General features: G+C 42.0%; 1 protein-coding gene across 2 annotated transcripts in view; it reads left to right on the forward strand.

Annotated features, from left to right (window-relative positions):
• Positions 1-336: 336 nt before the first annotated feature.
• MFAP3L (microfibril associated protein 3 like) overlaps positions 337-16,112 on the forward strand; it is a 29,623-nt gene continuing 13,847 nt past the window's right edge. Inside the window, exons 1-2 of one of the 2 annotated variants that reach the window (XM_063424269.1) lie at positions 337-498; positions 1,267-6,533. In XM_063424269.1, coding sequence (XP_063280339.1) covers positions 2,986-3,909 — 924 coding nt within the window. In that variant the 5' untranslated portion in view covers positions 337-498; positions 1,267-2,985 and the 3' untranslated portion in view covers positions 3,910-6,533. Of the gene's footprint in view, positions 499-1,266; positions 6,534-16,112 lie in introns of those variants that run through there. The other variant, XM_063424268.1, reaches the window with a different exon arrangement.

A 16,112-nucleotide genomic window follows, 5' to 3' on the forward strand; every position in this document is an offset into this window, starting at 1 on the left:
CTGCGGCCGCCGTACGACCCCGACCCCATCTCAACCCCGCGGCCGAGGGTTCTGCCGCCCCCCGCGGGCCCCGGGGCCGCCCCCCGGCCCGGCCCGGCCCGGCCCGGCCCGGCCCCGAGCATGCTCAGTGCCGCCCTGACCTACTTTCCCCGCCGCAGCCAGCAGCGGCGGAGCGCACCGGCACGGCGCGGCACTGCGGCAGTACCGCGCTCCCCCCGGCCCCGGCCCCGGCCCCGGCCCCGGCCCCGGCCCCGGCCCCGGCCCCGGCCCCGGCCCCGGCCCCGGCCCCGGCCCCGGCCCCGGCCCCGGCCCCGGCCCCGGCCCCGGCCCCGGCCCCGGCCCCGGCCCCGGCCCCGGCCGCGGGCCCGGCGCCGGCATGGTGCTGCGCGGCGCGCGCTGAGGGGTGCGGCGGCAGCGGGCGCTACCGCGGGGCGGCGGCAGCAGCGGCGGCAGCACAGCGGCAGCGGCAGCGAGCGAGCGGGAGCAGCGGGCGGGCAGGTGAGCGGCGCGGGGGGCGCGGGCCGCGGCTCCCCAGCGGGCGGGCGGCGGTCCCGGGGAGGCGCTGCCCCCAGCCGCCTCCATCGCCCGCGCCGCCGGCACCTGCCGCGGCTGCCGGGGACCTGCGAGCTGGCCCCGGTGCCGCCGCGGTGGCTGCGGAGCTCCGCGATGAGCCCCGGGCGCGCTGTCCCGCCGGCGGCCCCGGGCGAGCCTGGAGGGCCGGAGCAGGGTCCAGTGGCCATGCCGGGGAAGCGCTGCAGCTCGGCTGGCCACGCTCGGCGCCTCTCCCGCGGCGGCTGTCGCTCGTGGCAAGCTCGGCGTGGAGCGCGGTATCCCCCCGCGCAACGGGAGCGCAGTAATGCTGTGTTCAGCATGAAAGTTCAGGAGCTTATTTCAAATCAGCACCGAGTCTTGAAAGAAAGTGGGTTTAGTTCGGCAAAAATATAGCTAATAAGCCCAAGGCTTTACTGGAGCTTTCCAGCTCCTGCGCGCAGGATGCTCGCTGCTGTCCCGCCCTAGGAAGGGGAATGCGAGGTGATGCCTCAATGCAGAGACCTCTTTGATGGAGCTGTCTTCAAAGAGAGGTTAATTTGTGCTGCCCTAAATTTAAAATAAAGGATGCTTCCTGATATTTTGCTTTAATTACCCATTTACTTCACAGGATAGCCTCATAAGATAACATTCAATTTCATAAGTGACCTGAGGAAACTAGAATCAAACACTTCAGAATGGTCTTGAAATAATCTTTTGAATCCTGTTTCTTAACAGGGCCAATTCAAGCAATATTGGACAAGGGAGCTTAAGAGAACACAGAGCACTACTGAGCAGGCACTTTTCTAGTGCATTTGTCTGGAGAGTCTTGTAAGAGACCACTTCCTAAAACAGCCCTCTTTCATTTGTTACGTTGAAGCATCTCATGGAGCTACCCTGATAACCCTGCTTGGGGAAATAAAAGTACCAACTGTGGCAAGATCCTAAATGTGACCTCATTTGGTGCATGTTTGTCTGAAGGACTGTAAAATTATTTCAAAAGGAAGAACACAAAGAATTTAAGGGGGGGAAATGTAACATTTTAGTTCTTTAGAGACATTATATTGTGAAAGAGTTCCTCTTTTCACTGCAGTAGGGCAAAATACGGCAGATCTTTTTTCAGTGGAGATGATGTTTTGCATGGTATGAATCCTTTGTCTGATTTAGCATGTACAGTTAGCAACAGCACCATTGATATACTTGTAGTTGCTGTACTAGAAATCCTTTTTTTTTTTTTTTTTAATCTATCTCATTCAGACTGCAGCATATCAACATCAGTTGATGCTGAGTGCAGCTTACACAGCTGGAGTGCACATTGTGCACTCATTTTTTTTCTGAAGAATTTGGAGTTTTCAGAGGCCTGGACAAACAGCAGAACATCCACAACAAACCAAAAAAAAAGTTTTGTCCACTGTGTATTTCCTGTCCTGAAGGTTCATAAACTTTAGAGATAAAATCAGTTACTCTTAAAACATTTAACACATGGTGGGAGTGGGATCTATATTGTACAACTGCAGTTGCCTTCCTGCTCTGTCCCCTTTGCCTCCCTGCAATTAGACAAGTCCTGCACAAATTTGGAGGAGGAGAATGGAGTTGGCACAGAACCTGACTAAAGCGCATTCATTGCTTTAACCAGGGGAACAAAACCCAAACCCAGCTGTAGCAGGATGGCTTATATCATAAGGTAGAGCTATCCCAAACTGGGCCTCAGACCAGGCCTCAGGCCTGGGCCTAGTAGGCCTCGTACGTCCAACATACGTAGTACCAGATAAGGTTATCTGGTATTGGGAATGTGTTAAGGTATGGACATTTACAGAATAGAAGTAATTGCACTGAAACTCCGTAGCTGCCTTAACTCTAGATTGTTTGCATATTTCTCTACTCTCACTGCCTATCAGAATGCACCTGTTCTTGTAAACCATTCTGTCTGTATTTAACCCGCCATCTCAAGGAATAAAGCGGAGAACCTGTGATATACCCACATTGGGTCGGACCCTCATTTCTCTAGTCCCCGATCTTATCTGATCCCAGCTTTCATCTGGCGCCCGAACAGGGACAGTGTTTTCTCTTAAATGAGGGGGGTTTTTTTTCTCTTAAATGAGGTTTTTTTTTTTCTTCTCTTAAATGAGGTTTTTTGTCGCTTGAATGCGGAGTTTTTGCTTAGATGCAGAAAAGTCCTTGTGCTTGGAAAGTGATTCGTGTGCTTGCATACACCTGTTCTGAGCTGGCAAGGCAGATCGGGGAGCGATTGCTGACTGGTTTCGTTTGGGAAGGTCCGCGGTGCCCCCCCCCCCCACTGCTGACGGAAAGAAGGTAAGCAGCGATCGCAGAAGGAGACAAAAAAGACTTTAGAAAAAAAACAATGGCAAGAGATTACCCTGCTGTTTTTCAGCGTGTAGCCATCGGTGCCTCCCAGAGGGGCGAAAAGATAAGAGCTAATATGGGACAGTTAACCCTATGGGTTCAGAAAAACGAAGGTTGAATCGGCCGTTGCTTCGCTTTAGTGAAGCAGGATGGAAGGAAAAAGGAAAATTAATATGGGACGCTGTGGTTTTACAAGGAAAAAGAGCAAAGAATTGTTCAGAATTAGGTGTAATTTGGAAAAAAGCAGTAAATACCTTGCAAACATTCACTGCGAACAGTAAAACTGCAATTTTAGCCACAGAAAAGACGTTTCCCTGTCTTTCTGGTTCAAAAACGTCCCTCTCTGAGCCAAAAGAGATGAAAAAGCTGTCTAAAATAATGAGGTTTTTTGGTCTGCATTCCGTACATTCTGCGCATTCCGAGAGTGAGGACGTAGCTCCCTTTTGTTCGTCCCATGCAATCCAAGGGCAGGAAATGCCTTCTCCAGCTCCCAAGCAGAATGAAAGCAACCAGGAAGTGCCTCAGCTGCCAGACCCAAGGGGCGTGGTGATAGACGAGAAGGCAGGCGGGGCCGAAGGCGGAGCAGGGAGGGCGCAAGTGATGCAGCAAGGAGGCGGATCTCAGGGCAGTGCTGGAAGCAAGGCGGTGTTAGAGTCCTCCTCACAGGAAAAGGAGCTGACGTCATCACATGTGATCACAACAGAGATGGCTGCGCCTATGTCAGCCCCCGAGAAACCGGACCCAGCTCGATTGAAGGCTTCTGCACCCCTGCAGTCTGCATCAACGAAATCTATCACTCTATCAGTACTTTTTGACACGGGTGTGAGCAATCCTACTATAAATCAACTGCACTGGCCGACGGACTGGTGTTTGAGATCTCCTTACCCGCCTTCAGTGAGTGCAGAGCCTGTCAGTATCGTCTTTGAAGACAAACAAAGCATCGTAACTCGACCTTATGTCATGCCAGTGCCCAGGGAGCTTCCAGGATTGTTAGGCAGAGATGGTCAAAACATATAACAAGTGAACATTGCAAGAAAACACCAGAAAAAGAAAAAGCGGTCATCTGTCCCTCTGTTGTAAAGCAATCCATCATTGTGCGAGAAATGCAATGTGAAAAAGAAACATCCTATCATGAAAAAGATAAAGTAAAAAATGAAATAGAGATGAGTTTTTAGCTAGTTATTAATTTTGTGTAAGTTAGAGTTATATTTTCACATTTTAGTATTGGTGAAAATTGATTTTTGTGTGATTTAATTTGAGTTTGAGTTACTTATTGCTAAACATATAATTTTAAAGTTTAATTTTAAGATTTGGACCCTGATAAGTTTAAGTTAAGTTTAAGTTTATATTTAAGTTTTGAAAAGTTTAATTAGTAATGAATTTATATTGATTTACTACATGTAGATTTTATAAAGTTAATGCAAGTTGTAGCTTTTGTTAAGATTTACTTATGTTAGATTTAAGAGTTAGTTGATTTAAAGAGTGATTTATAATTTATAAAAGGTATAGTTGTTTAATTTGTAAGGTTTAGTTATTAAAAAAGGAAAGAAACAGTTTTAACTGAAATGATAACAGAACATTGATAAAGAAGATTTAAAACGATACAATTTGTTAGATCCTTGATTTTATTGTTAGTTGTGAGTTGTTTTAGTATATGAAAGTTTTAAAATATAATTTGTTGACATGTTAAGTACACAAATTGGTAGCACTTGTAAGTTGATGTTATAGTTAAGTTTTTATGTTTTGTTATTTGTCTATAGGGTTTTCCAACAAGCATTTGTTATTTTAAATGTTTCTATCTACTTTTTAGCCATTTAAATATTTCATAAATGTTATTAACAGATGTAGCTGTATTGGTAAGTGTAAGTTAGAATTTTTATTAAGTTTCATTTTAAGTATTTCCTTTATGCAAAGATATTATAGCAGTTTGTTGTATTTTAGGCATTTTGTGTTTATTGTTGTTAGAGATTGTCTTTAAAAGATATACTAAAGAACATCACTCCAACTTAAGGTTTGAGTTGTGGCCAAACTCTAATTTTAACTTGGATGGATGTTGTTTGTCAACAAAGCCCAGAGGTTTCTGCTCCAAAAATAATATGCAAGTTATCTTAACTTGACAATTTGATCCGATTAGAATGACAGCTGAATCAGCTTTGAGGTGAAACCTGATATTCCTTGCCCGGGAAAGGGATATCAAGATCTCACTAAAGAAAAGCGTTTCAGCAGTTTGCAGTCTCTGGGGTGATAGCAGAAATGATTTGATAATCACTTTTCACTTTCATTAGCATGCAAAACTTCTATTCTGTTCCCTTGCCTTTGAAAATGCTAATTCACATACCAGGTCTGTTTTAGTTTCTCTTCTGTAAGCTGTGGAATCAATAAGATACTAACAAAAGCTGCCAAAGCTGAACCAGACAAGGAGACAGCAACAGAGACGCATCATTGCAGCTGCGTTTGCAAGAGGTAACATCAACTATCCCAGTAACAACAGAGAAGCTTGTAGCCATGATGCATCACCAGATGGTGAAGAAGAAAAAGAGACTACAGATGATCTTGAGACTTTATATTCAGAACCTGTGTAGGAATGAATGGCAAGGACTGAACACTGTGCCTTTATCTTTTTGCTTTTAGTAGCTAAGATCTTAGGGTTTTTCCTGGGTAATTCAGATAGCGCTTGCTTGTAACGATATATGTGAAAGTAGCCAGCCATGTCACAGACCCAGTTTGGATAGCTCTAAAGAAGAGAGGGGATTTGTAGCAGGATGGCTTATATCATAAGGTAGAGCTATCCCAAACTGGGCCTCAGACCAGGCCTCAGGCCTGGGCCTAGTAGGCCTCGTACGTCCAACATACGTAGTACCAGATAAGGTTATCTGGTATTGGGAATGTGTTAAGGTATGGACATTTACAGAATAGAAGTAATTGCACTGAAACTCCGTAGCTGCCTTAACTCTAGATTGTTTGCATATTTCTCTACTCTCACTGCCTATCAGAATGCACCTGTTCTTGTAAACCATTCTGTCTGTATTTAACCCGCCATCTCAAGGAATAAAGCGGAGAACCTGCGATATACCCACATTGGGTTGGACCCTCATTTCTCTAGTCCCCGATCTTATCTGATCCCAGCTTTCACCCAGCCAACAGAGTGTCACATTTGTGACACAATGACAGGGGCTTCTGGGAAATTATTTAAATGGAAAATAAACAATCTCCAGTTCTTGTCTACAGAGTTTGGAATGTGGGGCTGGCATTTCTTTTATAGTTTAAGCTTCTTGCCCAGTGTAAGGCACCAGTGAGATGTGGATACAATTTACAACAGGGAGAGTGAGCTTGCCAGCAGCTAAAGGAACCTGTACCAAGCTCTGCTAGCAAGGTCTTTCTCTCAGCAAATTGCACCTTTACTAGAAGTCTCTGCAGGCACAAATGCCTATGATCCTACTTTGAGATGTCCTGGATTGTATTAATATGTCACCAGAAGACTGGCGTAAGACCAAGGTCTTTGATACTTCCTGGAATTTTTCATTTCTGCAAGTCTGAGCTGCCATCCATTCATGCAGCCATGTGGGCTTTTGCAAATATCTCTCTGTATCCTTAATTTTGTTATTTAGTTTTGACAATTAAAACAGTGGCATTTTCTGCCCATATACAGACCCACCTTAGAAACATCATTTCCAAGACAATGGAGAGGTTATCACTTTTCACTAGTTACTGTGATTAAAGTCATCCATAGCAGCATTTTAGAGCATTTATCAGCAATAACAACCTCTATACAGATGTGTGTAAATAACTTCATTTTGGAAAAGGGCCACTGTATGTGGAGGAATTTCTTATTGCATTAAGGGTAACCTACCTAGCCCAGACCTAATATTTAATTGACATGGGTCTGCCACACTGAGAGTTTTATTCCAAGAAAAGATTCTTGCTGATATTTTTAAGTCATACAGGGGCCAGGGCACTGCAGTTGGGGGTGTGCGTGTGGTTCCCAGTCCTATGTGTGTGGCTGTGTGGTAGACACACACAACTGGATGCTGAGAAAGTTATGTGCCTTTACTGTTACACTTTTCAATGCGGCACAGACCTAACTGGCACACAAGTCTGAAATTATAGAGGTTCTTTAGTAAACTCTTGAGGCCCTTCAGCTAAATTATTGCATACACAGGGCAATATACAGTCATGCTTGGAGAGGGCTGAATTGATCACGTTTGGGTAAAAGCAAGACTTAAGCTGCTGTGTGGTTCAGGGCAAACTTCTTTGAATTCATCTTCTGTCCCCTTTGTTACTTGTGGAGGAAAGAGGCGCAGACACCTTTAACCTGAAATAATCACTTTCAATTGCAATCAGTCATGAGTGCTTAGATTCCTTTAAATTCCCCCTCCTACAATGTTAATCCTGTCCTAGTCATGGCATCTATGTGTAACCTCTTTGCCCTGTATCCCAGCAACCAATAAACGTGAAAGCCAATTGTTGCAGCCATGAGGCCTAGTAGGCCTCTCTGGCGGTCAGTCGCATAAAGACAAAGAAATGCCTAATCATGGTGACTAGGCCAAATAACCCCTCTTCCGTGCTCGGACCCTCTCTCATCTCCCTGTAAGACAATAGGTCACTTTCTACCCCGACTCATACCATTGGACCATTTCTCAAAACCTCGGTACCCTATAAAAACCCCACTTTTGCCCAGCTCAGTAGAAGAGCTGTCCCTGAAACCCTTCACGGAGGATGCCAATAAAGATTCATCTGTGGAACTTCATACGGCGCTTCTCCTCTCTCTCCCTGCGTCTGCCAAGGTGCTTAGCAAGCTTTTGAGCTGAGATTCACTGCAAAAGAGCTGAACACTGCTAAGAGCTGAATATCACTGATAACTAAGCTTGCTAAGTATTGCCTGTGACTGGGAGCTTTGCCTGGGTTACTTTGGGCAGGAGGTACTTAAGTGTACCCCCTATCCACGAACCCCTAAGGCAGCCGAGATCTGACTGAAGCTACCAGGAGAAAACAAAAGCCAATCTTTAAAAATTATATCCATCTTACAGTTCTATAGGGATAGGGAAGAATTAGTCATACTCAAATCTGTTTTCTCCTATTCTTTTTTCTTTTACGTTCCAAATAATACGGGACTCTTTTGTTAAAATAGCATAATATAAGTATTATCAGTGCATTGAAAACATTCAGTTGTTCAAAATTTAGAGTTTAAATAAGTTTTAGCCTGCAAAGACCTTCATATTTTTGTTTATGCAAAACTTAATTTTTCGTTTTGTGTTATATTTAAATGTCCTACATCTGGAATTTTCCTTCTTCCTTTGGAAAAAGAAAACTACTAGATGTGCTTAAGGGATGGTTAGCTTTGACAAACAGAACTCAAAGGAGGAAGTGGAAGGAAGTGAACTGGGCCACATTCTGCATTGCTATGTTCTTAGCAGAGTTTCATAAGCATATGAGATCTGTTGCATTTGCTGACTGGTTATTTGAACTGTTGGCAGAATACTGCTTAATGAGTGCTGGAATAAATAAAAGATACAAGATGGGTAAAGAAAATGAAAGAGATGTAGAACTTGGTGAGGCCAGGCAGAGCTCAGATGTACATGGAAGTGTGGGAGGAATTCTCTGTGTGTCTCCATTGTTCCTCCTTTCTCAACAGAGGGAACTCTTAAGCATTGATGCATTTGCATTTACTGCAACAGCAAACTAGCAGCTATGCTGAAAGTTTGCAAAGAGTTTAGCAAGGGGCTCTTCAAGCCATACAAATATTTCTGGAATAAGAGCTTTGTATACAAAACTATATTGAATGGTAATTGTACGGCCTCCAAATAAATACAAACACCAAGCAAATCTAGATAATCTATATAAACAAATTTTTTATTTCTAAGAATAAAATTCTTCAAAGCATTTATGCCTAATCAAACAAAAATTGGGCTTTGAAAAATCTCCACTATCAATAGTGTTGAATTTGCTTTATGATCTGGGTAACCTACAACTCAGTAGGACATTTTCACGACAGTACCTGCCTTGATGAAAAACAGCAAGCTTCTCCACTAAATATAGAGCTTTGCTTCTGCTGCAATCATTAAAATACCACATATTCCGATTTCTCAGTCCATATAAGAGTGCACAACTGAATTACAACTTTTTAAGGAGAAGTTAAGCATCCAAGTTGCCTGAGTGCTTTTGTTGCTTCAGTGTAGTTTGCAAAAAGCTGATTTGATATGGCAGAGATGCTGGAATTACAGGATCTGTGGCATCAAAAGGGGATTCTCCAGAGGTCTGACATTCTTAAGGTACTTTTGAATAACCTCTCCAATAATTACCCACCAACAGTCTTTATTCTTTTTTAGGTTAATGGATTAGCATCTCTGACTGTTCATTGACATTAGGAGAGTGCACATCAGACCATTCAAAGACGTGGTTAAATCAATGGGTCCATTCAAATATTTTAAGTGAAGCTCTAGAATGCCATGTGCTTGCTAGTTTTGCAGTAGTTGGATGAAGAATGAATGAAGTCGGATAAAGAGAGTAAAGAGAGACATGAAGTAGATAAAGAGAAACTGAGGAGAAATTTACAGTTAAAAAAATCTAAAACATTTACACACTGATAAAGGCTACATGAAAACTCTTTCATTGTACAGCTGTTGAATGGAAAGGCATATGCTTCTTTCCCTAAATCAAAAGTCTGGATATAACATTAATTTTCAATTGCTCATCTAAAATATGTAATCACCTTATTGTTTGCTTCTCTTTTGCTGCAGTGTCTTGTTACAATATGGAACCCTGAAACTAAGACAATTTTATCTTTATGATGCTTCTTTCCTTTGTGACTCCCCTACAGTGTTGTGTGTGTTCAGACTAAAATAATTTTAGAAGACAAAAACTGATAATGACTAAGTTTTGATCAGGTTCTGCCATTAATGGTAGAATAAGCCACATCCCTTGATTTTTACATTTTCTTTTTTTTTTCTTTTATTGTTATTTATCTTTTGTCACCTTACAAAACAGATTGACAAATGTTTGCCTGTAAGAACTTAACAATGCCTGCAAAACATACAAATAATTTATAGGCTCCTTTGTGTAGTCGTGCATTTCTGTACCCGAGCAGGTGTTTCCATATAAGGAAGTGAAGCTAGAATTTTCTATAGCCTGCTCGCTGTAATTGGCTCGGTCCCAGCACAGACACAGTGATAGGACTGTAGAAGTGCACCTCAAAGTCTAGTGTCCATCTCATTGGGCCAAGAGCCAAAAAAGCCCACCTAGACCATCGAGTACTAAAGGGCCTGCATAAGGGTACACGAGGCTTTTTGGGAGTGCCTTAGCCTGTGTAGCTTTGCTTGGTACACTGTGCTCGGCTTATCTCTTTTCATTTTGTAACGTTTATTATTTTTCCTGTTATTAAAACTTTATTTTACAAAGCATATCCTGGGAAGCCGTCTCGCTATTTTATTAAGCCATTTCTCCGCTGGCTGGACCCTCGGAGTTATCGGGAGCTACCCCGATAAATGGCACCTTCGAACAGGGACTCTACATTAGGGTAACTGAATCGAAGTTTGCTGACAGTGCCCTCACGTTCAGCTAGGCCATTTTGCTCTTGGTTTCGTTTTTTTAAAAGCGAGCTCGTGGTGGTTTTTTTGGTCGTGAAAATAAAACCACATTTTTGGGTCAAAAAGGCTGAGAGGGAGCCTTTTGACTGAACCCCTATACCGGTGAGAGGGGGTCTTTGCCGGACACCGATTCTGGTACAAGGTGGATTACTCTTCAAAGAGAGAAGCTACAGTCTAGCAGAGCTGGAGACAGAACAGCTAATCACCGAGTAACCTGAGAGAGTCGGAGACAACCAAGAGCAGCCGGGAGATCACAAGAGCCATTCTGGTGAGTGACAATGGGGACCCGGCAATCCGTAGAACAGCGAGACACCTTTTGTTATTTTAATTATAAACTGACTATTCAAGACTATAAGTTTGAGAGGAAAGAACTTAAAAAACTTGTGAAATGGGTCTATAAGAAGTATCCGGACACTAATACAGCTGAAACAGTAACAGTGGAATTTTGGGACAAAATAGGATTGAAGTTGTATAATTCAAAGAAAAAATCTGTGTTAAAATTAAGACCCATCTTTAAAACTGTGTTAGACTTTGTAACAGAAGAAGGCGAAAGGCTCAGCAGTGAAAAAACACTTGAAACTGCAGAAAGAGAAACCTTGAGAAAAGCCTCTAAAAGCAACCATAAAAAAGGAGCCCAGAAAGTAAAATGCAAAAAGGCTCCTGCTCACCTTAGACATGAAGATAAAAATCCAAGTTCTGATGCCCCAAGTCCCAGAAAAAACCGGTTTGATTTACTCCCGAGAAGCAGGCAGGGAAGGGCTCAAAGCCCTCCCCCGAGCCGTCCTCAGACCCCCGGAGTGGGACCTGTGCCAGCCGTGGCCAAGCAGGCTAAGGTTCCATTCCAACCACCCTCCCCACCCCCTCAGTCACCCAGTACGAGATTCGGGAGATCCCGGTCCGTTAATTTTGAGCGCGCGAGTTTTGAACAAAGCCCTGAAAGCGCGGGCTCACAGAACAAAGAAAAACGTGGAATCCTCCCCATCTCTGAGGCAGAGGCTGCAGCACCACGTGGGCGGGCTCAGTACAGCCCGACGCTGCGGCACGAACCATCTGATGTGTCGCTCAGCTCCTCCCACTCCAGCACGGGAGGCTCCCCCTCCATGGGCAGTCCCAAGCCTCGGGCACCGCCCCGGGTTGCCACCCACAGCCTGGACAGACACGCCCTGGCTGTGAGGAGCGTGGGAACCGGATGTGACATCCCGGAACTTGCCCTCCCCAAGATGGCGGCGCCCATGCCGGAGAAATGTAAACAAACTCCGATGAAAAATCAGAAGGTTTCCCACACGTCCTGCAGTTTCTCTGATGATTCAGAGGATTCATCAGCCAGCATAGACCCCTGGCACAACATAAGGAAAGAAACCAGCACCCCAGAGCCAGCCCGGCTCTGGCGACAAGAGACCAAAACAAAACAAAAACAAGGACAGAGCAAGACTGAAGCAGTGAAAGTTTATCATCGTCTAAAACCCTCCAAGAAAACAGAACAGAGACAGCTAACAGTTCAATTCCAGCAGCCAAGATACAAAGTAGACTTCGTCCAAAAGAAGACTGTCATGAAAACCACCACAAGAATCCACCAAAGCAGCAGGCTCAAAATACCTTAAAACCCTGACCTATTCTTTTATTTTGCAGTTTTAACAAGAAACCCAGAACTTTATAAGTTAATTTTTTCATTAAGATCTGAAAAAGACTACCAAGTAATTCCAAAACAAAAGGTTTTTCTTTTCTGTTTTGTCAATTAAGCAAGAAGATTGTAATAACTTGCCCAAAAAATTTATATTCCAAACTAATTATAAAAGCGAATTCCTAAATAATTTTTCCTTTACAGGAAAAGATTCTGCAAAAATATTTTGCTTGCTCATATCTTTAATTGAAATAGTTAATTCAAAATTCAAAAGTTTTTAAAAAATGGCCCGTATAAATATTACAAAAAAAAAAATTATTAAATTCATCTCTATAATTAAATTGAAAACCTTTCAAAATTCATACTCCTCTAAAAACAATTCGTTTTATAAATAAGTCAAGAAAATCTAAAATCTCATAACCATGTAGTAGAATCCTAACACCAAAAAATAAAAATCAGATTTTAAGAAACTCTAAAAACTATATCTCAAAACCAAAAAAGAACAACTGTCTACATGTTTTTCAAAGTTCATATTTTATGTTTACAAATTTTTATGTTGCAAGTTTAGTAGAGGAAGCAGATACCTCTCAAGAAAAAGTTGTAATCAATTGTAAAATTCACATTAAAATACTAATCTTTTTCCTTTTTTCTCAACAGCAACTGTATTGTGTCACATGTTAAAGCAAACACTAAACTCCTAAGTTTTATAGCAAATAGCAATGTAACAGCAAACTTTTAACCATACATCAAAATACATCAGCTCTTGTAAAAAGTGTCGCATATATCTCAAAGTCAAATTAAGACAATTGTGCAACCATGCCCAAACTACCAAACACTAACTACACCATCAATAGCAGCAAAAGTTAACCCTCAAAATTAAAAACAAGTATCATGCAATATCAACCATTTAAACAATTCAAACAAATTCACTTGTCTAACCACACACTTTTTAAAGTATGTTCTACCTCAACACATAAAGGAGAAAAAGACCAAAAAAGACAATTAAAACATCTCTTGTAAACATTTCTCATTCCTAAATGTACAGTTCTTAAAATTACAGAAGTTTTTCAACATATCAAATTTACCACATATTATAACTAATTCATTCAAAAGCCAATCTATTGTTAAAAGCACACAAATAGCTAAAAATGCTCTTTAAAAGATAAAAATGGGAAAGGGTGTAGTGCTTTCTATTATAGAAAGGTTGAACAAAGTTATATGTATGTTTTTTAATCTCTCATATTCATAAAAATTCTGAAAACAAGACAAATTTTAGAGCCTGTCCTTTATGGCAGGGAGAGAGGTTTTGTTTGTCTCCACAGGTACAGACTCTAAGAAAGTTCCTGCAAAAGAAGTTGAGTCACAACTACAAAAGAAGGAAGGAGAGCAGAACACACCTCAAGAAGAGCATGCAAAAAGACCCAGAGTGACCACAGACTGTGTCTTCAAGAGGACTTCTGCATTCTGACACAGCCCAGCACTATAGACACTGAAATACCTTTGAAGCAGAGACTTAAGTTTTATAAAAGTTGCACTGTTAAAATTTTTGAAGTTATTATTGTCATGTCAAAATTGTTCGTTGTTGTGTGTTAAAAGTTATTATCAAATCTTTATGCAGAAGAAAAAGAAAATATAGTTCACTTGAAAAAATCTCCCCAAACAAAAAGTAAAATAAAATTCATATGTAATTTGAGACTAAAAATTAAATTTAAAAGATTGGCTAATAAAAAGAAAGTACCAAATTTAAAATTTTGTAATCCATAAAAGTACAGCTTAACTATAAACCAAATTGTTAAATAACAATAAGTTATTGACACAATCACAATTATGAACAAAAGTGAGAATTTTTTCAAAGTAACTATTTCTCTTTTTTTTTTCTTTTTTTAATATGATTTTACAGGGTGAGATGTAGTCGTGCATTTCTGTACCCGAGCAGGTGTTTCCATATAAGGAAGTGAAGCTAGAATTTTCTATAGCCTGCTCGCTGTAATTGGCTCGGTCCCAGCACAGACACAGTGATAGGACTGTAGAAGTGCACCTCAAAGTCTAGTGTCCATCTCATTGGGCCAAGAGCCAAAAAAGCCCACCTAGACCATCGAGTACTAAAGGGCCTGCATAAGGGTACACGAGGCTTTTTGGGAGTGCCTTAGCCTGTGTAGCTTTGCTTGGTACACTGTGCTCGGCTTATCTCTTTTCATTTTGTAACGTTTATTATTTTTCCTGTTATTAAAACTTTATTTTACAAAGCATATCCTGGGAAGCCGTCTCGCTATTTTATTAAGCCATTTCTCCGCTGGCTGGACCCTCGGAGTTATCGGGAGCTACCCCGATACCTTTGTTATAATTTTTTTAAGACAGGAGTGCTAGAAAAGGTCTCCAGGTTGCCATACTAACAGCCCTTCCTGTTCACTGTCCCGGGTCATACACTCAGAGGATAATGCATATACAGAATTTGTCCCCACATTCATCATAGGCTGTCATAATCTATGAATCTTTACTTGTAAATTATATACAATCTTTCTTGAATCTTCATAGATTTTCAGCCCTTATTTTATCCTGTGTCAAGAAATTGAGACAATCATCTTGAGGGAGATGATTCTCCCCCTCTCCTCTACCCTTATAAGACCCCACCTGGAGTACTGCATCCAGGTCTGGGGTCCTCAGGACAATAAAGATGTGGACAGGGTGAAGCAAGTCCAACGGAGGGCAACAAAGATGCTCAGTTACCTTGGCTGGAAGTAAGTCTTCTCTATATAGTAAAGAGGAGATACACTGTTTGTATCATGTAAATACAATGCAGAAGGCCAAATACTTTTTTTTCAGGCTGTAGACAACACTCTCAGCCTGTCTTATCATTCTAAAATGCTGATACTCAAAAAATTATGAAGGAGATCATGAAGACAATTTCCCAGCATCCCATATAGCAATTTTTAAGATCAGACATATTTTTTCACATTGTCTTCCCCAAGGCAATTCTTGTATTTGTGTTTCTGGAGTATTAGAGTTTCTTTAGGTTGGGTGGGCAGGTGGGGAGGGGCTTTGGGGGCCATCTGATTCAACAGCCTTTTCAAAGCAGGGCCAGCTCAGTCAAGTTTTGAACTTCTCAAAGGATGGGGATTCCATAGCCCATCTGGGCAACCTATTGCAGGGCTTGACTGACCTCCTGCATAAAAGTTTTTTCATAAATATTCATAATTTCTGTTGTTGCAATATGCGTCCCTTGTGTCACGTCTTTTCATAGCACATCTCTCAGGAGCCCATGTCTGTCTTCTCCATACCCTCCCATCAGGTGGCTGAAGGCAGCAAGTGTGAAACCTGGTGCCTGAGCACACATGGCCAAGGCTCAGCCCTTTTGAGAGGTTTCTTAAAGTTCCCAGCTGAAGGCAGCTGAAGAGGCTAAATAAGCATATAAGTAGGGGCTGCTGCCCAGTTGGGAAGCCCCATTCCAGATGTGCAGAAGGAAGCTCTTCATCTTACAAACATCACCAGCAGGTCACCTATTCGACGTAGCCAGGGAAACAGAAAGCCATGAAGCTATGAAGGACTGAAATCCCCCACTCCAGGAGAATGAACAGAACAGCTCTTCTGGAACCAAGCATTAATATTTTATCAACTGACAAAGGAGTAGAAAAATAAGTCACAAATTTTCTGCTAGTTGTAAATAAGTGACATTTCATCTGCATGTCTGAATCCTAATAATTAGACCTTTTCAGTAGATGATTCTCACTCATAAGCCTATGAACTGGCAGTGAGCTTCTCACCTGTGGGGCATAAGTTCCTTTGTTTGCATTCTTGTTTCAACATCTGTTAACTTTTACTTTTGCCCACTCTTAAAAGACATTGCCAATGGAAACTAGGAAAAGTAGCAAGTAGTTTTTGAATAATAAAAAACTAGCCTTAATTTTGTTTTGTAGTATCAGCCTTTATACTTCTTTTAAACAAGTGAGAACTAGAATGAAAATAATTTCATTTTCTTGGTCACTTACAAGCCAAGGAAGATAGCATTGGGATATTAA

Source organism: Prinia subflava (genome assembly GCF_021018805.1).
Source record: "Prinia subflava isolate CZ2003 ecotype Zambia chromosome W unlocalized genomic scaffold, Cam_Psub_1.2 scaffold_2cwr_NEW, whole genome shotgun sequence".
NCBI classification, from domain to species: Eukaryota; Metazoa; Chordata; class Aves; order Passeriformes; family Cisticolidae; genus Prinia; species Prinia subflava.